This window comes from Bradysia coprophila, unplaced genomic scaffold (genome assembly GCF_014529535.1).
Source record: "Bradysia coprophila strain Holo2 unplaced genomic scaffold, BU_Bcop_v1 contig_94, whole genome shotgun sequence".
NCBI lineage: Eukaryota > Metazoa > Arthropoda > Insecta > Diptera > Sciaridae > Bradysia > Bradysia coprophila.
The window spans coordinates 2,279,624-2,306,526 of NW_023504022.1; the positions used below are offsets into that span (position 1 = coordinate 2,279,624).

Here is a 26,903-nt window from a genome sequence, read left to right on the forward strand (position 1 = left end):
ATAAAAGCCGGTAGGACTGTATACCGTTTACAGAGATTTCGCATTTTCAAAATCACTTTTCTATCTTCTGCTACAAGAATCTAACAAATTCTGTAGTCGTTTTCTAGGAAAATCTTTTCAGTCCCAAGAGAACGAATACTCAGTTTGCATAAAGTGACAGTGCGTACACACAACGACGCGAAAGTGACAGATGCGAAATTTTTCTTTTGTTCTTTGACATTAGGACAAAAGAAAAATTTCGCATCTGTCACTTTCGCGTATAGCTGTGTGAAGGCACAGTGACAAAGAAAACCTCGAAAAAATCAAAAAATGCAGCCAATAGACTATTATGGCGAAGAAAATATTTTGACAAGTACCCCAAGGCAGGTTTTAACAAACTGGTGTTCGGTCCTCTCGCTCACATTGTAACATGTTGAAAAAGAGAAGCAAATATTTTGATAAGTACCCCAAGGCAAGTTTTAATTGACTAGTCTTCGATTTTCTTTATATAACAGCTGTCAGAATCTGTGGGCGTAGCAATATCAGATCCTACATAAAACAAAAATGTGATAATTCCTCACTTTTTATAACTGTGAGGGATTCTTTTGAAAAACAGCCTACCGAAATCGGACGCATTTTCCAGTGGACTTTTTCTATGTGCCTAGAAACGTATTCGACCCTAGAAGCCAAAACCACTTTCAAAAAAATTCTTTGAAGTTTGTGTGGCTAGCGAGAGGTCCTCAAAAACCGAAAACTTGCAATTTTCTTACAAAAATTTCTCCAGTTACACGAGCCGTACAGGGTCGTGTGAGGTGTCATTAGAAAGGTAATTACATGTGCTATTGAGCCGAATAGGGACTTATTGGGTTTAAAATTCATCCACACTGAAATATGTGCAGTTGAAGGTTACAACTGAAGACTTACACTGTTCTTACAGAAATTTCTCGAGGTACACGGAACATACATGGTCGTGTGGGATGTCATTGGAAAGGTAATTTTATGTGCTTTTAGGTTAAATAGGGTCTTATGTGGTTTGAATGCATCTACGATGAAATATGGACACGTAAACATTTCAACTTCTAGTAGTTTTGGCTTCTAGGGTGGAATACCTTTCTAGGCACATATAAAAAAGTCCACTGGAAAATGCGTCCGATTTCGGTAGGCTGTTTTTCAAAAGAATCCCTCTATACACATTTGATTTTACATTTAAGTTGTCAAAACGGTAATAATACATTACTTACGAATGGGGCAAATGATAAAAAAGGTACTTCTTGTGTGAAATTTGCCGATCGAGGCGTAGCCGATTTACCCCTTTTTAAGGTATTTTATTCAAAAACTTGTGGTTTTAAGTTTTTGATCAGTGCAGTAAAAAGTTAACTTTACCTCACTTTTTTGAATAAAATCATTTCCCGGTTGAGCTGAGCTATTCTAATATTGATAAAAAAAAACATTTTAATAGTAAAATTTACCCCAAGCCACAGCTCTGCTACTAGCATGAGCACTGAATTGACAAGTGTCAAATTTGGAGGCTTTAGTGATACGAGCTACCGCTTAGGTTTGTTTGTGTTGTATGTTTTAACTCATACAACGAAAACAAGTATTCTATCTGTATAACAGAAACACAGTGCTTACTGTGATTTCATCAGCCTCCGAATATTTTCTATGTTCGTGCTAGTATAGCAGTGCTGTACCCAAGCTTATAATTTAAGTTGTGACCCTTCGAGAGTAACAGATTCGTAAGAACTATCAATACTAATACTAATATTCTACAGAATTCAAGGCTATACTTTTTGTGGAAGTCACGCAAGTAGCCATTTCATTAGATAACCCAAGATCACATCACTCTTGATGATTTTAGATATAAAAGTCACCATGTCATCAAGGGAGGTGACAGCCTTGATCGCCTTGATGCAGGTTATGGTAGGCCATAGAAATTCGATTTAGGTCAATTTCAAGGTATGATGGAAAAGGTGTGTTCCCCCATATCTGCATGATGTCCCCCAAAGCATTTGCCTAAGGCGAACACCATAATCTTGTAAATAAATTTTCGTGAGTCAGACTATAGACTGTTATGACCAGAGCGAGAGAACCGAAGACTAGAACACGTTGAAGTCAATTCCGGCTTGTCAACTTTCGGCACCCTGGACTTTACTTAAATCGTCGAGGAATGCCTCCAAATAAATTTCTAAAAATCCAAAACGGAATTCTAGATTTTTAGAAATTTACTTGGAGGCATTCCTCGACGATTTAAGTAAAGTCCAGGGCAGGCATGAGCGCCGCCGAAAGTAAGCCGCCGATAAAGCCGCCGCCGGCCATTTTTGAGCAAGCCGTGCCGTAGCCGAGCCGGTGCCAAAAACACGGCTCAAGCCGGCTTGAAACGGCTGGAAAATGAAATAAAGATTTCGAAAGGTGAATGTGTGAAATAATTTTGAAAACCGAGATTCCTGTTGATCCTATGCAGCTCAAGTACATTTTGAATTTTTTTTTTTTCAAAATTAAGAAAATTTTGAAAATTTTCTTGAATTTTCCAGAATGGTATATTACGTCCTCGCTTCTAAGTTTGTTGTTTTGGCAAGTATGACCTTTGCGGAACGAGCCGAAGGCGCACAATCAGTTAATTCACAAATTTGAGAAAACTTTATCGATCTTTGCGAATTTTCTCGATTTTTTTTCTTTTCAATTTTTACTTGATTTTCGTGAGCTTTCGATTTCTTCTCGAAAACCATTTTCTTAATGAGTTAAATGAGTGTACCGGAGCATGATTTTCCATTTAGTTCAAGTTTTGAGGCAATAAAACTTGACGTGTTAGTGAACCTTAGACTTAGAGACTTGCTTGTAACAAGACCAGTTCCACTTGCACTTTGAACAACCTAATCTACCTACATTTTCGCTTTCCGTACAATTTCATTTTCATGCTTACTAGTTCATTTTCCATGAATTTATCTAAACGTTTTTATTTTGAAAAAAAGTTAAAAGGAACCTCCAGCCGAGCCGTTTTAAGCCGGCTCAAGCCGATTTTTTCGCCGCCGCCGAAAATTTTTTTTCGGCTAGCCGCCGCCGAGGTTTCTCCGTCGGCGCTCATGCCTGGTCCAGGGTGCCGAAAGTTGACAAGCCGGAATTAACTTTAACGTGTTTTATAACTTGCCTTGGAGTACTTGTCAAAATATTTCTTTCTCTTTCATCATAACAGTCTATTAGTCTGCTAACGCTGCTTACAGAAAATACTAGTTGTACAGTAGCACTGATCTGACACATTGACAGTTTGTGTTCTTTTCATTGAAGTCAGGTAAACAAAAACGCAAAACATTCTTTCTTCGCAATATAAAGCCTGCCACCAGAATGGATATAATTGCTCCTCAATTGTTGTGGATTCATGGTCGTTGTTATCGGGTAAATCCCACGGTTGAAATAGCAGATATCAATGAAGGAAAAAGGAATGTCGATGAGATCGTCCGAGCAGGTTTCGAATCTTTTCAGACGTAAATATTGGAATTTCATGGACTGGTTTCTTTGCTAAATTTCTGAATGGATTTTATTGCAGTGAAGACGACGACTTTGACAATGAAGAATGTTATGATATCGACCAAGCGCCCAACAACCAATTTCGGACTGCATTTGATGTGCCAAGGTTTGTGCGACCGTTTATTTTACATTCTCACCGACAGTCGTGATCTCCACACTACTAGGTGGTGAAGACCATTTGTTTGTGACATTACCATTTACCTCTGTTCCACTCTCTCCCAATTGGCATGTGCAATTGGCAGATGGTAAGGGCAAAGCATTTGTCTATGTTCATAGATAACGAATCCGCAAAAAAAATAATGTCCGTCTGTCCGTCTGTCCGTGACCCCTCTAGCTTGAGTAAATCACAACCTTTTTTCAAAATTCTTTTTTTCCCCGATTGGTATCGACAAAAGTAAGGTCAAGTTCGAAAATGGGCATGGTAGGGTCGGCCCTTCCAGAGCTAGGGCCCTATAGGTGTTTTTCAGTCTTTCGACGATATCTACCGAAATACGCACGCAATAGCTGCTTGTGATATATCAAATGAAAGGTATTGACGAGTAGAACAAAGTTGCTGAACATTGTTTTTGGGTAAGATGCAACGTGGGCTTGTTGGGAGGGCTCAAAGGTCGTTACTCGGCCCTAAGTGTTTTTTGCACATAAATCGAGTAAATCTCATCCGATTTTGCTAGATTTCGTTTTTTATGGAAGGTAATTGAATACCGAAAAGAACGTGTCGAAAAAAGTTTCAAATTTGGGCCCTTGGACTAAGGCCGCTACTCGGCCCTAAGTGTTTTTTGCACATAGATCGAGTAAATCTCTTCCGATTTTGCTAGTTTTTGGTTCATTTGAGAGATAATTGAATGCCGAATAGAATGATGGCAAAAAAAGTTTTAAATTTGGGCCCTTGGACTAAGGCCGCTACTCGGCCCTAAGTGTTTTTTGCACATAGATCGAGTAAATCTCTTCCGATTTTGCTAGTTTTTGGTTCATTTGAGAGATAATTGAATGCCGAATAGAATGATGGCAAAAAAAGTTTCAAATTTGGGTCCTTGGACTAAGGCCGCTACTCGGCCGTAAGTGCTTTTTGCACATAAATCGAGTAAATCTCATCCGATTTTGCTAATTTTTGTTTTATTTGAGAGGTAATTGAATACCCAATGGAAAGTTGGCAAAAAATTTTGGGTTTCTAAAATAATGTCGTAAATTGTTGGTTTTGTTTGAGAGGTACTTCGTACGGGCTTTCGTAATTGCGCTCTGCGCAATTTTAAAAATGAACACTTTCAGTAAATTTGACGTTTATTACTATAAACGGGAGATATAAAAATCAAAAAAGGAGATATAAAAAACAGAAATGGAGGTATAAAATTAAAAGTCGAAGATAAAATATTTGAAATTGCAGATAAATAATTAAAAACAGGAGATAATAAAATTAAATTTGGAGTCATACCGTCTCCTTTTTTGAATTTAATATCTTCATTTTAATTTTTTTTATCTCCATTTTTGTAATATCGTTATCTCCAATTTTTAATTTAAAATTTTCATTTTAATATATATTTATCTTCAAAATTAAATTTTTTATCTGTAAAATATATTCATTTATCTCCAAAACTAAATTTTTCATTTTCAGAATTTAGTTTTTTATCATCTTTTTTATTTTATTTATTTCCAAAATTAATTTTTTTAATTCCAAAATTTAGTGAAAATTATCTCAATTTTTGAATTTTATTACGTCATGTAATGTGCATACAAATTTTTGAAACTTGAGTCAGTTTTCATAGCAAGCGCTCTAATTGTGCAAAATTGTAGTGGCAGGCACAGTGCCGCATCCAGCATATTCAGCGCCCTGGACCATTTTGGTTTCTAGGGCCTCTTTTTATGAAACACCTTTTTAGTTTTCATGATGTAAAATAGATTGAGGAAATTGCTCTCGTCACTCCTTCGAGTCAGTCTTTCCAATGTCCATACAATCCGGAGGAAATAGCGATTTTATCTAAAAAAATTCACCTCTCAATTAAAATCATTGAAAGGTGAGTTTGTTTATATGAAATTGCTATTTCCTACACTCCATAGAAATTTTGACATTAGACCATACCTGGGAAATTCCAGCGTAAGTCATGTTACCAAAACAGAATTTTGTCTCTTTTCAATGTACGAATATGCACCAAAGAAGATGCGAAAAAACACACCGTAAGTCATGTTACCAAATGTGAAAATGGATATTGTAGAGCGCTATCGCTACAATACAGTGGTGATGTTGTGAGAGTGAAAGAGAAAAATCACTGTCACAAAATACGTGGATTTACCCACCTATTGAGTATACTTTCATTGGGTTTTTACTGTACGATGAAAGAAACCTATAAACAGTTTTGTTTTTATATTTGGATTAGCTTAAAAACAGCTGAAGCAAATTCATCCTGAAATTGCATTGTCTCTAACTGTATTGATACAATATAAAATTTCTAAGAATCTATACCTTAAAGTATTGGTTTTAGTAATAGTTGTTCGACTTTATAAAAAGCCTAAACTTTTAAAGTTTGACCCTCACCGCAAAATCTTACTTTTTTTTCTTTTTTCGTTTTTGTAAAAAAAAGTTGAAGATCGTTATCATTAGAGACGAATCTAGCACACATGAGTGGTAAATCGAAAAATCTTAAAAAATTAGCCTGCAGCGCTTCAAGTTGTTTACTTGAGTTAGAACAGTGGAACTATATATCTTAAGATGGATATTAAGGTGAATTGTGTTAACCCATTCACAAGGGTTTGTATCTGGATTTTGAACAACGACTCACATTTGTAACTATTTTATCTTCCTTGAGTTCGAAAACTAGAAAACAGACCGCAGCTGAAATGAAGTTGCAACCTTACAACTCTTCAATAACTAGTCTGCATCCCGTGGCACTTCGTGCCACGTCGCATCCTAGCAAGCTAGACCGGGCAGACACCTGTTATTGAGAAACACCTGTTCGAACGCAACTCTACATTTGCTTAAAAGAGATATACGAAAATCGAGGGGGTGGTCAGTAACACACAATAGCTCAATAGCTTACACTTTGGTCCCTTCCACACAACCACTCTTTCAATACAGAATAATTCTTTGCCGAAGAAACTAACTCTGCATCTGCTCGAGGGAATGGTCACTAAAAGCTGACTTTGCTTTATGTAAAAAGGCCCTTTAAGGGTTTGTGACTAATAAACACTCCATCTGCCAGTCGCAGTAATTTCAGCACATTTCTGCCCCGGAAAAATTATTAGACGAAGCGAGAGAAAAAAAAATTAACACCTAAGTTACCGACACCGTTCCGGCGCCCGGCTCGCATTGCGGCCCTCCGCTGCGCTCCGGGGCAATGGGCCGGATCGCTCGGCGTGTTAAAACGTTTTTTATTTGCAATGAGTTACACAGACTAATTATTAGACGAAGCGAGAGAAAAAAAAATTAACACCTAAGTTACCGACACCGTTCCGGCGCCCGGCTCGCATTGCGGCCCTCCGCTGCGCTCCGGGGCAATGGGCCGGATCGCTCGGCGTGTTAAAACGTTTTTTATTTGCAATGAGTTACACAGACTAATTATTAGACGAAGCGAGAGAAAAAAAATTAACACCTAAGTTACCGACACCGTTCCGGCGCCCGGCTCGCATTGCGGCCCTCCGCTTCGCTGCGGGGCAATGGGCCGGATCGCTCGGCGTGTTAAACACCTATTATCGAAAAACACCTCGTTCCCCGTAGACATTTTTCCGTTTCACGTACACATTTTTCCATTTCCCTTTGTTGAAAACCATCAATTTGGTGAAACCCGTACCCTTCTACACCCCACACCACAACCACTGTTTCAATACCGAACAACTTTGCCGAAGAGACCAACTTTCCATCTGCTTCACACAAAAAGTTAAAAAAATCGAGGGGGTGGTCACTATTACATAGAAGCGTACACTGTGGTGTGGTCACTTTCAGACAACAACTTTGCCGAAGAAACCAACTTTCCATCTGTCAAACCGCTCCACAATTGTAAACGCGTTAAATATTTATCTGCAATTTCGAATTTTTTATCTCCACTTTGAATTTATTTTATCTCCATTTTATTAATTTCGGTATCTCACTTTTTAAATTAAATATTTCCATTTTAATATATATTATCTCCTCTTTTATGTTTTTTAACTTCATTTTCAATTAATTTATCTCTTTTACTATTTTAATTATTTCCAAAATTTAAATATTTATCTCCAAAACGAAATTATTATCTCCAAGATTGTATTTTCTATCTCGAAATTTGATTTTTATATCTCCTATATTAATTGTTTTTAACTCCTTTTATGAATTTCATATCTCCAACTGTGAATTTTTTATCTCCAAAAATATTTCCCTTTTTGATTTTTTTATCTCCCGGTTTAATATAATCCAATTTGACAATGCCCAACTTGACTTGCATTTTGGTAACAAACGCATTAGAGGGTTGTAGACGTATTAGGGTACCGGGCGTATTACGGCTACGGACGTATTATGGTTACGGACGAAATAGGATTACGGGTCGTACGGGGCTAAGTCGCAGCAAACGCTCCGACTGTTCTGATGCCTTGTTTTTTGTAAACGTTTTTCTCCTATTGTAGCATACTGTATGGTGTTCTAGTGGGAGCCAAAGGATCAACCAAAAAGCGCATACAATTTGAAACGAAAACCACTATCAAAATACCAAAACAAGGGGTTGATGGTCCCGTTGAAATCGTTGGTTCCACCAAAAGTTCAGTAATTTCGGCAAGACGTCGATTGGAATTGATTATTTTGGCTGCAAGGACCAAACAGGAAAAAACTCATTTTCTCTGTGTACCGGTTAAACATCAGACTGTTCGCGAAAAGTTTGTACAATTTAAGGTATTTGAGGTCCTATTAGGTCTTCGTGGTCGGAGTTGAACAGCCTTTAAGAGCTTCTCGTATTCAGAATCAAATCTTACTGAACCGATCAATTACCGGTATCGACGAGTCAATGTTCCAAAACATCAACAAGCTGCACATAACATTTGGCACTCTATCGCTATTGAACAGTGCAGATCGTATCCTGGCAACGGAATTGTTTCAAGAAAGTCGGGCAATTGTCGACAAAATTCGGTATGTTGTGTGTTGTTCCCAGAAATGCTGCTGTTCTGATGAATAATTTCCTGTGTTTTGTTCAAAGATCAACCTCGAGCAATTTGGCTATAAACATTAGAGGAGTCGAGATAATGAACGATGATGCCAGTAGTTGTAACGTTCTGTATGGCAAGGTAAATTGAAGGAGAGCAATTGGCTTTCGGTAATTTAATTGTTTTTCTATAACGGTTCGTTATTCATTTTTAGGTCGACAGTCCACAGCTACAGATAATCGCTGATGAAACGGTCAATCGATTTATTGCTAAAGGTAACGTTGGCACAAGTTTTTGTTTCGCTAATCGAGGGATTGTTAACCTTGGAAAAGTTCTCTGTCAGAATATTACGGACGGACAACAACGCCGAACAATTCGATTATCGATGCTTTTATCTTACTCGAAGCATCAGTGAAGTCGTCGGTAATGATTGAATGTTCTTTATAGGTCTGATGCAACGCCAATACGACAGAGTGAAACTACACGTTACCCTAATCAATACGCGATTCGTCAACGGCGGCGAAGCAGATAATGCTAGAACGTTTGATTGTCGATCGATTTTAGATACTTATGCGGACTATGAATTCGGCACACAGAATATTACCGAAATTCACTTGTCCACGAGATACACAACGGCGACTGATGGGTTTTATGAAGCTACGTACAGATTAAAATTGTGATTCGACTTTTTCGTATCATTTTTTCGTTAAATACAGGCAGTTTGCACTAAAATTGGCGAGAATGTTCATCTTTTAAGTTTTGGATGGATATGAAGTCCACTGATTTTTTTTTACAACTTTTATTATGTTTTATTCGCAAACTCCATAAACCCTAATTGCACTTAAAGCTGTAGTACTGATGCAAATACTGAATTAGATCGTCAACCGTTTTCATTTCTTCCCAAATACTGGGATCGATTGATCTTACCAGCGAATTGATCACTTCTGTGTGGCTGGTCTAACTTTTTCCTTTTTTTTTAAATTTTTACATGTCTTATTAACCCGTAGACTCCGTGTAGTAAAACAGTTTTGCAAAGACCCCATATTAAAGAACAACCAATGAAATGCAACAGCGTCTTCCTTTCAGAAACGACCGACATATCGCGATATATCAAATCTGCTACTTCTTTTGTTTAAACTGCCACTTAATTTTCAATAAAAAATCGTCCAAAACCACTTACAGTGGAGGTGTGACGCAAGTCCTGTTATACACTTACAAAAGAACTGATATCGGTGTAGGTGACGCTTACAGATTCAACACGCAAAAAGATATGCGTCACAAATGGCAGCTGATGAGGAAATCACGCGAAAGTTTAATCAACAAAAATTTTACCCGAAAAATTTTAGAAAGAAAATTCTAACAAAAACAATTCGCGTCAAAAAGTCGCAGATGATTCGGCTTTCTTCCGTTTGAGTTCCATTCTTTAAAGCGATATATTTCACAATTTTAAAAATTTTCATTCCTCAACATCTGCCACTTATGACTCAATTTTTTTTGTTATAATTTTCTTTCTAAAAATTTTCGGCTACAATTTTTGTTAACAGGACTTGCGTCACACCTCCACTGTAAGTGGTTTTGGGCGATATCAACTCTTTTGTAAGTTGTGATTTTTTAGAATTTGGTCGCAGATCATATTGTGCAATTTGAACGAAAATATTCTTCTTACAAAACTATGTAACTTTCTCTTTGATCTGAACCTTCCAGCTTTCATTTGACGAAAATCGAAAATTTGACCAAATTCGAAAATTTGACGGAATTCAAAAATTTGACGAAAATCAAATATTTGACAAAAATCGGAAATTTGACGAAAATCAAAAAGTTGATCAAAATCGAAAATTTATCGAATTTCGAAAATTTTACGAAATTTAAAAATTTGACGAAAATCTCGAAATTCAAAAATTTAACGCACTTAAAACGCTCATAGCTCCAAAATAAGCGACTCTTTAGGGAAACCATGAAACACGCATAAATTATAATCTAAAACTCTATAAATTTGTCTTTTAAACGAGGTTTCTATCTGCAGTATTTTCCGAGTTATGGGTCCTGTAGCTCAATAGCTTAACAAGCTCATAGCTCCGACATTATAAGCTGTTATGAAAATTCCTTTAAATTAGTTTCTTAGAATTACGTCCTTGACATACCCTGAAAATTTCAGCCAAATCCATCGGTAAATTCAAAAGTTTCGTTGTAACAAAGTGACAAAGTAACAAATGTTGGTAAAATTCATCTATTTCAAAATGTATGGAAACAAAGGTGATTTGATGGAAATCAATTTGTTCATACAAATTTTTCAAGTTTTGAAATTTAATAGGTTTGTTCCAAGTAGCTGTAAACTCGAACTTTGACAACCCGAACAACGACAATTTCAATACAAATCGAACAACGTCGCCTACGCGATTTACTCAGAAACATTATTGAGGTTATGGTTCTGTGGATGAAATTTGACAATTCATATGACCTTGGAACAAACCTATATCTCGGCCAAATCTTAACCTTATGATGTGTGTGATAGCTCGTTGAACTCGTATGGACGCTCAGATTACGAATAAAATAAGTGGAGGGTAGTATGAGCAGAGGGGTAAAAGTCAAAAAAGTTGTGCATATATGTTCCTCAGTCCTACGGAAATTTTTTTTACATTTTTCAGTGTGAACGGACTTGCGTCACGGCCCTTCACTAAAGTAGGGCCTTGATCTGTTACTTCATTTGTTTTAGCATTCATTTTGATACAGAAAATCAGATTGAGTGAAGTTTATTTTTGTCGTCGTTGATTCTTTGAGATGGCAGCTGTACAAAAATGCAATCAGTTACACGTTTTTCTCAAAATTTATAATTCCAGATAACAGACTTAAGCTTGATTTCCACTTATCAAAAAAGTACTCCGTGTGAGAGATAAAATGGAATTTCTTCAAGTTTTCAAGTTTTTTGTTGAGTGGAAACCATACATTACTGTGCTTTTACACAACAACGTATGCGAGGTTTCCAGTGCTGAATTACGACGGACGCAAGATTTTACAATTTTTCATTCATAAATCTTGTCGACATACTGAATTTGCACAACATCGAATTCTTGATGTGCTGAATTGCTGTATTGAAAAGTCACTGTACTGGATACGTTGGCAAAATTGAAAAAAATCAGGTCATCAGATTTTATGAATGAAATTTGGTTGTTGACAGTATTTTGGTTTTGCTAAATAAATGTTTCATCTGATTGTTTATTAATCTATTTTCATTAAAGAACAATATTTGACAATTATTTGTGCGAATTTCTATAAATCTGTTTGACCTACTTGTATGCGCTTTAAAGTAAACTAAAAATTTTAAATTTGTGCCACTTTTGAGGCTCTCATTTTTATAAAAATGGCGGTTCAAAAAATTTTGTTTATTTTGTGGCAGATCATATTAGAGAGGCTAAATTTCTGTTAAAAACGAATTTTGACAGGCCGAAAACAACCGACCGTCATCCATAGAAGCAAACATAACCGCAACTTAAACAAATTTGGTCGTTAAAACTTCAAAGTGAGGTTGTGTTGGATTCTCTGTGGATGAGGATTGACATTTTGAACGGCCTTGGCTATTTGAAGTGGAAACCGGACTTAAATGTTTGCCAGCTGAAGCAAAACCAGCTGTTCCAAATTATGCAAAACAAAATAATTTAAAGACTGTAAAATTAGTTATTTACGTATCGATTGAGGAGGCCGAAAGAGTTACGTATTAATTTTTGTATGCTTGCTAAGAGGACTGAAAGTAAGTAAGCTATCGCTTTCGCCGCTTTCGCCCCTTAAATTGACAGCTTTACTTTCGGTCCTCTTAGCAAGCATACAATAATTATTTGTATGATTGCTAAGAGGACCGAAAGTAAAGCTGTCAATTCGCGGGGCGAAAGCTTTCGCTTTCGCCCCTTCAATTGACATTTCTTTACTTTCGGTCCTCTTAGCAAGCACACAAAACTTAATACGTAACTCTTTCGGCCTACTCAATCGATACGTAAATAACTATTACACACCACTTCAAATCAGTGCTAATGGTAACGAGCAGTTGAAACAGTGTGATACGAAAAACCAACTTAACAAAAATAAAATTCTCTGCAATTCGATACCGATACGAACTGTCATACCGGTGACGCATGCTTAAATTCACTGAAAGCACGTTTTCTAAATTCCAACCGCTTTGACAGTTTTTCATACACAAACTCAACACATTGACAAGACCGAGGATGCATGTGTAACAAAACAAAGAACAGAATAATACGATGAACAACGCTGTGTGAGTGTTTATGTGGCTGTATAGTTTTGTGTTGTGTTGAACGTTGGATTTACTTCAGTTCTTCGGCGTACTGCATGCCGTAAACGTTTGCATTCGGGTCGTGTGATTGTTTTGACTCCTTGTATTTAAGATTCGGTATAAGAACATTTTTGATGAATGTTGTGTGTATTGACAAACAGAAAGTACACATTTTTCTGTTAAAAATTTGAATGGAGTGCTAAGAAGTAATTTGATATTTTTCTCGTCAATTTTCATTTAAATTTTAAGATTGGTTCTTGCTTGGTTCGATTAAAATTCAGAATTTCGATGCGGTTCTTGGTACATGCAAATTTTGATGCAGATGACTGTTTAACAGGAAGACACTTAATGAAGTGTTTAATCAGTGCCATTCATTGAAATGTTGTTTTTTTTTTTGTTTGCTCTCAGTTTGAACGTTAAAATAAACAAAATCGGTTATTCATGAACTTTGCTATTTCTAAGAATAAAATAATGTGAGCGAATATCTTCTAAAGCCAGTGTCTACTTCAATAAGCGAAATAATTCTCTTTTTTTTGTTTTAATTTATTTGTGGCGGTTGATGATGTTACCATACAGAAATAAAGTTTTATAAATAATACACAAACGCAACGAAGAATAAGACTAAGGAGGAACCCGTGTAGACATCATGTATATTATAGCATACACCAATCGGCATAATAAAAATCTATTTTTTTTTACATTGAAATTACGTGACGTCCTTTTTTTCAAATAATCTCATATATCAATTGTTTTGATATCTATCGAAATGCTATAATTTAAATGATAAAAAAATTCGAGAAGAAAATTTCTGCAATAAAATTGAAAGTCTCCAACTATATCGCTCTCTCAATACAACAGTCAGATTTTTGAAATTCGATCGTTTTAATTCCGTTGAATTTTTTATAGAGAAAAAAGAGATTTTGACGTAATAATTGTATATTTTGCTAGAAAATATTTCGAAACTTTGTCTGATGTGTTGCTCATTTCTTTAAGTTATTTTTAAAATAAAAATAATCAAAAACATAACACCTCAATGAGATTAATATAATAATATATATAATTGACGTCATAACCCACGGTCCACGGTGTGTGTGTTGTAGCGTCGCTGTACGTTCCGTTCAAACAGATGCAGTACGAAAATAATTCTTTCTTTTTTTTGAGAATTTTTGATCTAATTTTAAGTGTTTCGAATATTTCAGAATTTTTTGATTCTTTCAAATCATTGCGCACACACATCCGAGAGTGTCGTGTGCTGGATACTCATATGATTCGTTAGGAAACTGGTTGGCAATTTCATTTTTTGTAAACGAAAAATCGACTATATCTAGACGAGGCATTGCCCAAACAGCAATAATGGCTTATCCTTGTATCGCTTACTTTCACCCGCAATGAAAAAACTACCCAGTTCGGAGTGACTAGTTGATTCATGGCTAGAAACAATAAAAACAAAAAACTAAGCAAATGTTTTCACTTGATGGAGATTCATCTCCTCTCCTTATCCATTGTTCATTTATTACTTCGATTTGTACACAAAGGTTAACCGATTCTTTTGAAACCAACCGAAATCGGATGCATTTTCCAGTGGAATTTCTTATAAGTGCTCAGAAAGGTACTCGACCCTAGAGGCCAACATCAATTTCAGAAAAATTCTTCGAAAAGCTTGCGTGGCTAGTGTGAGGTGATCAAAAACCGAAAACCTGCGCTTTTCTTACAGAAATATCTCCAGTTACACGAGCTGGGCAAGGTCGTATGGGTTGCCATTGGAAAGGAATTGCATGTACTTCCAGGGCAAATAGGGTATTATTGGATTCAAAATTCATCCACACTGAGATGTGTGCAGTTGACGTTTTCAACGGAAAAAGGCTGAAAACTTACACTTTTCTTACAGAAATTTCTACATGCCCTGAAACAACATAAAAATACCTTTCTAATGACACCCCACACTACCATGTACGTTTCGTGTACCTCAAGAAATTTCGGTAAGAAAAGTGTAAGTTTTCGGTTCTTGATCACCTCACAGTAGACACGCAAGTTTCGAAGAATTTTTTTGAAATTGATTTGGGTTTCTAGGTTCGAGTACCTTTCTGTGCACACATAAAAAATTCCACTGGAAAATGCGTCAGATTTCAGTCGGCTGTTTTTCAAAAGAATTCCTTATCGAAATGTACAACGCTGGTCTTCTGTTAGATTTGTCTTCGGAAAGTGCCCTGGCCTAATAAAATAGTTTTGCATTCGAAAAATGACTAAAAAATAAAACTCGAATCATATGCTCAAGACTTAATCGACTCGAAAATTTCTGAAATTATTTTTTGAAAATCTTCGATCAAATGAAGTAATAGATCAGATAGTAAAACTGTTAATTTGCTTGCCGTCTCTGACAGGTTAAATAACGAACAAAACAATTGAATATAATAAACAGCGACACAGCGACAATTTCAAACCAAAAATGATAATAATTAAAATCGGGACGGTGTACTCTTTATGATCGAAATTATCGTTTGACTAACGATTGTCATTTTTATCTCTTTTTCTAATAGCAAACACCTCTTCCATTCATAGAATTGAATAAGAAAAAGTTAAAAGGAAACACGCAATTAAAAATAATTTCATTTCGGAACTTCACCAAGATAATAATAATTCAAACAGAAAAAGCTGATATAACAAAGCCAATTGGAGAAACGCGACTAAAATTATATGAGTGCCAAAAATAAGGACGACCTATTCATTAAGATAAATAAATCATTACACAGAAAAAGTGATAAAAAAATGAAATTCATTTCATGATATTACTACTTGAGTGAATCAGTGATATCGAGATACTTCAATATGCCGTCAACGCCGTACGATTTGGTCAAAGATGAACAGGATTTGCGAATTCCATTGCATGCTGAACAGGCTTTCTTCCACGGGATCACATTTCAAGCAAAGGTTCGTAGTGAGTTTTCATTACTTCCCCTATTTGTGACTGTTGGGATCAAACGACGGTCATGTTTTTCTGTCTGATCATTTCGTCCAGGTATTGAGAATGTTCAGGGCTAGTCAAATTTGTAACACTGAAAAGCTTTTTATGACGTAATGAATGTGATTGTAACCGCTAACCACTCGTTTTGACACTTTGTAACCATAACTAGACATCATTCTAGGGGAACTTTGTAGAAGACACTGCTCCCTTTTACAAACTATCAAAACACACGGGAGGTTAACGGTTACATCATCTAATGATTTAAGTCAATGCTGTAAATCAATTCTATTCGCACAAATAGCCTCTTGTCTTTAATTCGCTATTCGCACTTTGTGCGATTATTCAAATAAAGACTAATTACACTTTGTGGGAATAGTCTTTTCGCCAAATTCATCTGGTTTACAGCTCAGCTGCACTAACAAAAAAGTTTCGAAAAACTCAGCTACTGCAGGTAACTTTGTCTCCAGGTAGTCTACAATAGCTGTGACAGCTTTAACGCCCTATACAAAAAAGCACAGCGGCAGATAATGTAGATTACCTGGAGACAAATTTAACAGGTGAGTTTTTCGAAAATTTTTGTTAGTGTGATCTTGATGTCTCTACTGCTCCTAGTGGGATAACATGAAGCTCCCACTTTGTGTTATTTTTTCAAGCACGGTAGATGTCACAAAACACAATTAAAATAAGACAGGGAATTGTGTTGTCTTCTCAAGACCTAACTGGTTCATGAGAATCAGGAACACCTTCACTTTTTACGGGATGTAACACTGTAGTATTTTCATTTTGGTAGATGCTATTTGCACCCGGGTGCAATTAGTCATATAAAGACTATTTGCACCCGGGTGCAAATAGTCATATAAACACTATTTGCACCCAACTATATCAAAATCCAAGGAAATTACGTTTTTTTTTATATGGAAACTATTAGAAAAAGCTGCCGTTTAAGTTAAAAGTAACAATGGAAGTACTTAGTGAATGAAAATTGTATTTTTATTTATCAAAAATACAAAAAGAAAGAATTTCAGTGTGGAAAAGTACAAAAAAATTAGATTCTGCAAGATTTGCAAAAGAATGTCACATTTACTTGTTTTGCTGCAGCGGCAGTAATATCAGTACATAACAAATGGAACCAATCGAGGCAAGTACACAGCACATTACCTGAAATGTGTAGATAAACAAGAAAATTCAAAGCACTGCCGATGGTTTTGTACTGATACGATAATCTGTAGTAGAACAGAACCTTGTTTTTGAAGTAGATAAATTTTTGATAAGGTTCAGACTCAATATCTGAGCTGCGATCTAGTGTGTTCGGACCCATTCGTAAAAGGAAAAATCTAATTCCTGAAGAAGTCTATCGCAGTATGTTCGAACTCATTCGAAAAAGGATGAATCTAATATCTAAAGTCCATCACAGTGTGTTCGGACCCATTCGTAAAAGGAAAATTCTAATTGCTAAAGTCCAACAGAGTATTTTCGTTCCCATTCGTGAAAGGAAGAATCTGATTGCTAAAGTCCAACAGAGTATGTTCGAACTCATTCGTAAAAGGAAGAATCTAATTACTAAAGTCCATCAGAGTATTTTCGTTCCGATTCGTGAAAGGAAGAATCTAATTACTAAAGTCCAACAGAGTATGTTCGCTCCTAGTAAAACGGTCACTTTTTTCTTATTTTTCCATAACAAAAGCGGGATTTATGTTGGAGTTGGGTGCAAATAGTGTTTATATGACTATTTGCACCCGGGTGCAAATAGTCACTTCGTTTCATTTTGCGGCGTGACTTAAGAAGATTAAGAAGATTTCCTGTCTTCCTTTCTTCTTGCACAACAATCATAATATTTGTTCAGCGACTATTGTTACTAACAATAGTGTCCTCCTGTTACGGAAGTTTTCATTGCACGACAAAAACGCTGTCTAGTCAGGTTCGATTGGTTTGTCAACACTTTTTTTAAGGAAATTTTGGAAAATCCTTAAAATAGGCCCTGGTTTAATGTAACGTAATCTTTGAAATCTACATCAAAAATGAGCAGTGAGCACTTCCCACTCCATCCAAGTGTGTATTTCTCCCAGTCTAGCATTTTATTGTTCCACGTCCGTCCACACATCACTCTCAGTGATAAATGATTCATTAATAGATACGGAACAGTAAATACCATCTGAGAAACATTTTTCTTTTCGTTCTAACTACACTTTTCGGGTTCAATTTACGCATTTAGGCATTTACCATTATTAAATACACAAACAATCACGCATTACATTGTAAAAAAGGCAAGAAAAACACCACCTCTCCGGAATATGAATGAATGTTTCCCATCATAACCGTATCGTTTTAAGACTGTGTGCGTTTTATGATGGGGAAAAGAAAATGATTCGGTAGAGTAAATTGTGAAGATTATGCCTCGTAAATAGAGATAAATGACTGAAAGGGATGTATAAAATGTAGCGCAACTTGTTTTTTTCTTTCATTTCGGGTTATAATGCCTGACCTATTTACAAATGCGTGTTTCGTGAACAATGGTGTTATGCCGTTTTTATTGGGTGTGCATTTTACCCTGTGTCTATAACTGAAAAATATTTGAGACACAGTCGTTCCTTATGCTTTCAGTAGAGGTGTGTCCCGTTGAATTGAAAACGGACAGTGTCTCTGGTACGGAAAAAATACTGACATCGTCCAGTTAGACCTGCCATGTTAAACCAAAGAAACGTATCACATTGTTTGTGTGCTTCAGAGAGCTTGCGAAAGCTTTGAGCTTCTTTTGGATTCCATTGGAGAAGGGGAAGCTTTCAGTGGAATACAATGTGAACTCAAAGCTCACAAAAGCTCTTCAAAAGCAGGACACAGATGCGATATGTTATTTTGGCTCGTCTCTCTCGATTATCGAATCGATAAACACTTATAATAGTCATCTGATTAATTCTATTGATCTCTTTATTGGTTAGATATTATTAGGTACCACAATCGCATCCAACAAACAAACAAAAAAAATTATCTTACGGCTGTTTCGTTCAAATGTAAAGTCCCACACGGACAGTGGTTAAACTGAACATTATAAATAGTAGAAAATACGATGCTACTAATGCGAATTTCGCTACACAATCGTTAAAATTCAGATCTTTGATTGGTCTCGAGGGCAATATGAATATCTTTCTTACCACAAACCGAAATTTTTTCGACAATAATTCGATCTGGAAATGGCAAATTATTTATTGATTTTCACCTACCAAAATTTTGGGGAAATAAACTCGACGTTTCCACTGCTGAATGTCGATTTCCCTTACGACACAAATCTTATGCAAATAAAGATATCTAACTACCATTCGCATATTTTAATGAGTCAGAAGTTGGAAGTTTACATAAACAATTAAGTTGTTCGTCATGTTCTTGATTGTGAATTTGGTGGAAATCAAATTACAAGTTTTCCATCATTTGATGTGGAGTCGTTGAGAGTTGTGGAACATTTTCCAACTTAAGTTTCGTATGGTAATGAAGCAGTTAATGTAGTCGCATGGAATGTTTTGAATTACCATAAAAGGCGAGAAACGAGGAAATCATTAAATTCTTGCCTTTCATTTCGTAAAGAATAGAATGTTATAACTTTTGTGAAAGAGTCGTTGTTGGAACACACGGAAACTTTAACTGACTAACAAGAAAAGAAAATTCATTTATCACAGCGAATTTCTTCTCTTTTTTTTGTGTGTGCCACTCGAACGAAAATTCATTTCTCAATATTGTCTGATGACGTGACGTTAAAGTTTTCCGTTTCTTGTATACGGAACACGATGTCTTTCTTTGCGTATGTACAGAAAATTTTAAAGTGCTATACATTTCCCGTGCAAATATTTTCCCCAAAAAAATTGTCTTTATGAATTCTTTTCCCTTTCAACACAACACACTATAATGTATACTCAACTCACATATTTATGTCGATCCTACCTTCCCTACTTTGTCTCTCCAACTCTGTTGAACCATAAATTTTCTTGATGTTTGCTTTTAAAATTCACCTAAATATCGTTTGTAGTTTTCTGTTATACATCTCAAGGAAGTCCTGTTAGTAAGCATAACAAACATTGTTTTCATTTTCTTTTAGAGGAAGTGGTAAGTGAAGTGGAATTTTTATTGTTAATGGCCGAAGGCATACGGCCACGGTTTTACTTTTCAAAAATAAATAGATTTTTTCGGAGGGTGAAGTATGTTTTCACAGATTCCTCTATTGTAGAGGTGATCCGGTCCTGTTTTAAATTATAACCCTAAACTGACGAAACTCGAACTCGAAAGAAATATTCGCAAAAGGTGATAGAAAAGTGATGTGTACAATTCCGCTCTCAATTTCAAATATTGTCTGTTCCTTCACCAGTCTATCGAAGTTTTAATTTTATCTGCGTTGATTGGCGATAAATGTTGCCATGAATCCTGTAAGGTAATATGAACACTTACTGACCTCATTCATCAATACTCGCTTGTAAGGCCTGACTTTGGTGGTTACTTTAACTACTTTTTTGGAGCTTTGGCCATGCAATACTTTGAACACTGTTCAATGAACAGTCATAAAAATTCCAAGTTTTAATTGAAATTCAAATTTTTAGCCCCGTACGAAGTACTGGGGGCTTATAAGATTGATATGCCGTTTGTAACATGTTGAATTGGAAGTAGACGGTAAGGGCAAAGCATTTGACTATGTTCATAGATAACGAATCCGCAATAAAAAATGTCCGTCTGTCCGTCTGTCCGAGACCCCTCTAGCTTGAGTAAATCACAACCTTTTTTAAAAATTCTTTTTTTCCCCGATTGGTATCGACAAAAGTAAGGTCAAGTTCGAAAATGGGCATGGTAGGGTCGGCCCTTCCAGAGCTAGGGCCCTATAGGTGTTTTTCAGTCTTTCGACGATATCTACCAAAATACGCACGCACTAGGTGCTTTTGATATATCAAATGAAAGGTATTGACGAGTAGAACAAAGTTGCTGAACATCGTTTTTGGGTAAGATGCAACGAGGTCTTGTTGGGAGGGCTCAAAGGTCGTTACTAGGCCCTAAGTGTTTTTTGCACATAAATCGAGTAAATCTCATCCGATTTTGCCAGATTTAGTTTTTTATGGAAGGTAATTGAATACCGAAAAGAACGTGTCGAAAAAAGTTTCAAATTTGGGCCCTTGGACTAAGGCCGGTACTCGGCCCTAAGTATTTTTTGCACATAAATCGAGTAAATCTCATCCGATTTTGCTAGTTTTTGTTTCATTTGATAGATAATTGAATGCCGAATAGAATTATGGCAAAAAAAAGTTTCAAATTTGGTCTCTTGGACTAAGGCCGCTACTCGGCCCTAAGTGTTTTTTGCACATAAATCGAGTAAATCTCATCCGATTTTACTAGTTTTTGTTTCATTTGAGAGATAATTGAATGCCGAATACAATGATGGCAAAAAAAGTTTCAAATTTGGGCCCTTGGACTAAGGCCGCTACTCGGCCCTAAGTGTTTTTTGCACATAAATCGAGTAAATATCATCCGATTTTGCTAATTTTTGTTTTATTTGAGAGGTAATTGAATACCCAATGGAAAGTTGGCAAAAAATTTTGGGTTTCTAAAATAATGTCGTAAATTGTTGGTTTTATTTGAAAGGTACTTCGTACGGGCTTTCGTAATTGCGCTATGTGCAATTTTAAAAATGAATACTTTCAGTAAATTTGACCATGCCCAACTTGACTTGCATTTTGGTAACAGACGCATTAGAGGGTTGTAGACGTATTAGGGTTCCGGGCGTATTACGGCTACGGACGTATTATGGTTACAGACGAAATAGGATTACGGGGCTGAGTCGCAGCAAACGCTCCGACTGTTCTGATGCCTTGTTTTTTGCTAACAAAGTCTTAGTTTAACTAAATTCTCACAAAGATTTAAAAAGACTTAACAGCCATTACACAAGTTGTTTACTATTATTCAAAGCTAGCGCGAACGCCTGAAACCACCTGCTGCATTATACCATCATGCTTCAATTCAATTTACTTTCGGAGATTTGTTTCAATTTTTGGGCATTTGAAATTGTTATTTATAGCCACAGGTACTCACAATAATTCATAAGACGAAGAAGCTGAGGATCATAACACGTTTTCCAATCGAACTACATTCTTCATTTTCGTCTGTTTCAAACAAGTTGCCTTCTTCGTCTAACTTTAAATGTTCTATTAGAAATCTTACTTTTAATAAAGAGTGAAAATGGGAAGTCGTTGGTATTGGTAGCGTCTAGTGTAATATAATAGGTATTCAAAATGCAACTTCTCATCACATGTGAATAGTCAAAACAACTATCATTAATATGCCCATAGAACCTGAGAACCGGTTACCGGTACTGTTGCACACAGTTAAACAAAATAAAATTCTGTTGCTGTTGTTTGTTGTGTTGATCGTTGTACCTAGCCGAAGCAGCTTTTATATTAATTTTCCATATAAAATAAGCACATAAGATCAACGTGTACGGTTCGTATATATAAAAGTATCGTATCGTACCGACACATCCTAAACGAATACGGCGAAAAAAAAATACACAAAGAAGACTGACTCTCCGGACGAACCATCGCGACATGCAACATTTATTTAGTTAAACTGAAATCGACTGAATTATAAAGTATGAGTATGAGCTGAGAGTATATTGTATTGGAAAGCAATGACCTTAGAACTTGAAAAATTTTTATGTTTCAGTTCACATGCAATAGTTTTTTTATTCTTCTGTTTTTCGTCAGCGCCTCTCTTTTGTGGTGTGTTCATTGTACAGTGTACAATTTTCCCGTCGAATATCTAGCTAACTATTTCGTGCATTCAACTGTTTTAAAGAAACCAATGCACCGATTTCAAAAGTATACTTTGCGGTTGATCTTGATATGAATGCTCAATGGTAGACAATGGAAAATGCCATATCGTATATTAATTGAGCACACTATACGGCGAATTACTTTCGGGATAGTTCGATTAATTAACCCGTTATAGACGGCAAGCATATGACCAGTATTATTATCAGGTCTTGTACTTCCATCGATAGATGTATTTTTCATCGGTTGATTTCAAATCTTGTACTTCAATTTTTTTAACATGCATTTTAGTTGTGGAGATTTAGTAATTCTGCACAGCGGAATTGAAAGACGTGTGCTCTTGACGACGGTCACAAACAAGAAGAACGTTTATTGACACATATGGTTACGACTATGTACAACAATATGACTAGACCGATATGTCCATATGAACAACATTGAAACATTAATTCCTAAATTCAACACTCTCCCTGAATGAATATTTCAATTCTTGTCAATAAACTAACGAAAAACTCTCCCTGAATTGAAAAATTCTTTCTCAGCACAATTCAAGGTAAAAAAATAAATTCTTTGTGAAAAAATGTTGCGAAACATTAAAAAAAAAACACAAAGTCATCACACAATAGTAGCGTATCCTTCGATCAGACACTTTTACCAATAATGAATCTCTCATCTCAGACCCCAATTGCTCGTCCGCATTGTACCGAACATCGTATTCCAAATTTGCATAATTGCCATGCCCAATGTTGCTTGTCGCCGGTAATTCATTTAGTATGACCCTCGCAATTTCATCACTTTGCCGTCTAAATCCTTCTTACCCAGCACTCCAACATGCCCCACGAATTATGCCAAAATATTTCCGATACGACATCACCTTGTAGAAAAACGACGCAGTCCGATTTGACCAGATTCCAATTGAACATGCGGTTTCCGAAAGATAACCTCATTTTGCTGGAACCACAATTTCTCCGGATTGTCTTGTTCAATTTCATGTACACTGTCCATCGATACGACGCCACCATTTGTACGACTAAAACCATTTGAACAGCCAGCTGAACGACCAAATCATATCGCTTTTACATCAATTTTCTCCTGATGATGCTTATCGCCGTTGATTCATTCGGTGTGACCGAAAAACCTTCCAAAATCACGCCGGATTTTACCTTTTTCGTCGTCCGAGTCCTTCTCACACAGCACCATCCATCCATGATTGTTGTCGCCGTTATCGATAACAGATGTGACAGGTAAATTGCTTTTCATACTTACTGTCAAATTATTTGTTGAGTGAAATCTCACTCCCGTTGAAGTGACAAATATCGTCAAATTTGATGTAATTCGAAAGCTATTAAAAATGAATCGAACGACATCAATTTGACGATATTTGTCATTGCAACTGGACTTGAAGCATAACTTTCGGATACTGGGCCGCTAACTCTGAAAGACCATAAAAATCCACAGGGAAATCGAAGCATAGCAAGATGTAGCTCGTTAGAAAGTCACTGTCATTTCCTTTCGATTGATACTAAACACGATAACATTCATTACGTTCTAACTTATTGGGATGGCCGCCATACCCCTCATATCGGAATTCTTTGAACCCTATCTTATACTCTCATCTATTCCTTACACAACAACAAAAAGAATCACGAAAATTGGTTGATTTGTCCTTGAGTATTCACTCAACCCTTTTTTTCGGATTTTTGAAACACTGTGGCGTCTTATTATGTATGACCCGCTAGAGTTCGAGCTTCACTTAGTCTCACTCACGAAAAAGCTCCTATCTTAGCTTACAAAACAGAGTTTCGGGAAACAGTCCAAAGACTCAATGACAAGATCTGTTCCGGTACATCTGCCGTAAAACATTTCCAATCAATTGTACACGACAGTCATTTCAGCTTTCAGCTTTCATACCAAGAATATAATTTTCTCGTTGCTTGTTTCCATGGCATCCCAGTACCCATAAACAACATTACCATTCATTGCACTTGATTTCCCATTTCAGTTTTGTGAAAATTGAACGCATTTCTCACATTTATAAATGTTGTGATTGAATACCGATTACAAGGTGTGACAAATCAAGCAGAAAAAGTTAATATTTTCTTTCCAATAAGCGATCGTCGCCTCTATGCATTGCATGTTTCTATTTGAAAGAAAATTTCAATAGAAACATGAAAAATAGAAAGGTTTGTTGTTGTTGGTGAAAAAATGGCATTTCAATTTATAAACATCAACAACAGCAATGCACTTAACATAATTATACCAATCAAGTGCCACAAACTACTCATCAAGAAATAGAAAACGCAGAAAATAATCCGTTTCTTGGAATCGAATGAAAAATGAAAATGAACCGTCCATTACACACATACCTCGTAAACGTAACATCTTGTATGCCTCCTGGTCTCGATTAAAATGCGCAATAAGTTTTCGTAGCAAATAAACATAAAAATTGATAAAATTGTGTAATCCATCTGCACAAAAAGCAATTCGAATCCGAAAGTGCATTCAATATTTATAATATTCAAAAGTTTCATTCAAATTGTTGTTCAAAGTGTTGGAAATTGGTTTTGCTATTCTACAGTCGACGACGCACACTAGTGCAGCGATATTAATGCATTGGAATTTCTATGCGCTGTGTATTGACTCTTATTTATAAATGTAAATGCATTAGCTCGTAAGATGGTGGCTTAAAGACTGTACATACAGCTGACATTTATGTTTGAAAATTTGTATTGGTTCGCTTATGTGATTCATTTCTTTGTCCACAAGACATATGGACAGTTAGATTGTCACAGGCAGTGTAATTATGTACTTCATATTGTCCATCATTCGCTCTTGTAAAATTCAGTTTTGTTAAAGTCTCAATTGTACAATTGAATCCCTTCTGTTTGATTAGACTGTGAAGTGAAATTTTGGTGGCGGGACATTTCCACACCGTCAATATCGTCAGGAACGATATTATCGTTTTTTTGGACGATACTATCGTCTAAAAAACGATACTATCGTCTAAAAAACGATAATATCGTTTTTAGACGATAGTATCGTCCAAAAAACGATAATATCGTTTTTTGGATGATAGTATCGTCTCAAAATCGATATTATCGTTTTTTAGACGATACTATCGTCCGAAAAAACGATATTATCGCCCAAAAAATTTTCATCCAGGACGATAATATCGTCTAAATTGAAAAATTCTAAAATATTGTCTGGACGATAGTATCGTTTTCTTGTCGATATTATCGTTCAAAAAACGATATTATCGTTTTCTGGACGATATTACCGTTCTAGAAAATCTAATGGATATTTTCGTTTTCTGTACGATAATATCGTCCAAAACGATAATATCGTCCTGGGCGATATTATCGTTTTCTTAAACGATAATATCGTCCAGGACGATACTATCGTTTAAAAAAACGATAATATCGCCAAGGACGATATTATCGTTTAGTTTTGGGTGGTAATATTGTCCAGGACTCAATTTTACTCAGAGGTGCAGCAAGAACCGAATTCTCTTCCAAAATATCGAAAAACAATTGTCAGAGGAAATCACCTACACATCAGTGTTTAAAAATGGCGTTTAGTTCGTCCCTAAATAATTCATCTTTTTACGCAATGAATACCAACTTTGATTGTACATAAAAAGCGTTTTAACACGCCGAGCGATCCGGCCCATTGCCCCGGAGCGAAGCGGAGGGCCGCAATGCGAGCCGGGCGCCGGAACGGTGTCGGAACTTAGGAGTTAATTTTTTTTCTCGCATCGTCTCATAATTAGTCTGTGTAATTTTTCTATTATAAAATTTAAATTTACGGAACCAAATGAACCAATTTTTAATATGCATTTGCCGTCTATAAAAAGGTGTTTATCTACAAGATTTTGTGTTTCGTCTTCAACAACCATCCAGAACGATAATATCGCCCAGGACGATATTATCGTCTAGAATTTTTATTTTAAATAAATTAAAAACGATATTATCGTCCTGGACGATATTATCGTCTCAAATTTAAAAAAATTAATTAATTAAAAACGATATTATCGTCCCAAAAATTATCGCCCAGGACGATAATATCGTCCAAAATAACGATAAATTTGTTCAGAAAAAGAAAATAACGATAATATCGTCCAGCGGATATTTTCATCCAGGACGATATTATCATCAAAAAAACGATAGTATCGTCCAAAAAAAACGATATTATCGTTTTTTTAATCGATAATATCGTCAAGAAAACGATAATATCGTCCTGAAAATATTTTAAAATTTATAATTTTAAACGA

The 26,903-nt window shown here is 36.0% G+C and overlaps 2 protein-coding genes across 9 annotated transcripts in view; both read left to right on the forward strand.

The window, feature by feature from the left end:
- Positions 1-3,224: 3,224 nt before the first annotated feature.
- Positions 3,225-9,331, forward strand: LOC119084881 (activating signal cointegrator 1 complex subunit 1). 2 transcript variants are annotated; one of them, XM_037195026.1, is made up of 7 exons: positions 3,225-3,458; positions 3,521-3,607; positions 8,086-8,347; positions 8,415-8,581; positions 8,649-8,736; positions 8,810-8,870; positions 9,043-9,331. In XM_037195026.1, the coding sequence occupies exons 1-7, from the start codon at positions 3,319-3,321 to the stop codon at positions 9,273-9,275; spliced, it is 1,038 nt and encodes a 345-aa protein (XP_037050921.1). In that variant the 5' UTR covers positions 3,225-3,318; the 3' UTR covers positions 9,276-9,331. The 2 variants fall into 2 exon arrangements, with proteins under 2 accessions (XP_037050921.1, XP_037050922.1); XM_037195027.1 differs by having other exon boundaries at positions 3,242-3,455; positions 3,514-3,607.
- A 3,575-nt stretch (positions 9,332-12,906) lies between these two features.
- The window catches only part of LOC119084841 (capon-like protein), a 99,397-nt gene continuing 85,400 nt past the window's right edge, over positions 12,907-26,903 (forward strand). For 2 of the 7 annotated variants that reach the window (XM_037194948.1, XM_037194943.1), the window contains exons 1-2: positions 12,907-12,994; positions 15,415-15,805. In XM_037194948.1, the coding sequence (XP_037050843.1) occupies positions 15,704-15,805 (102 nt within the window). In that variant the 5' untranslated portion in view covers positions 12,907-12,994; positions 15,415-15,703. Of the gene's footprint in view, positions 13,084-15,414; positions 15,806-26,903 lie in introns of all 7 variants that reach the window. The other 5 variants (XM_037194946.1, XM_037194941.1, XM_037194947.1 and 2 more) reach the window with 3 other exon arrangements.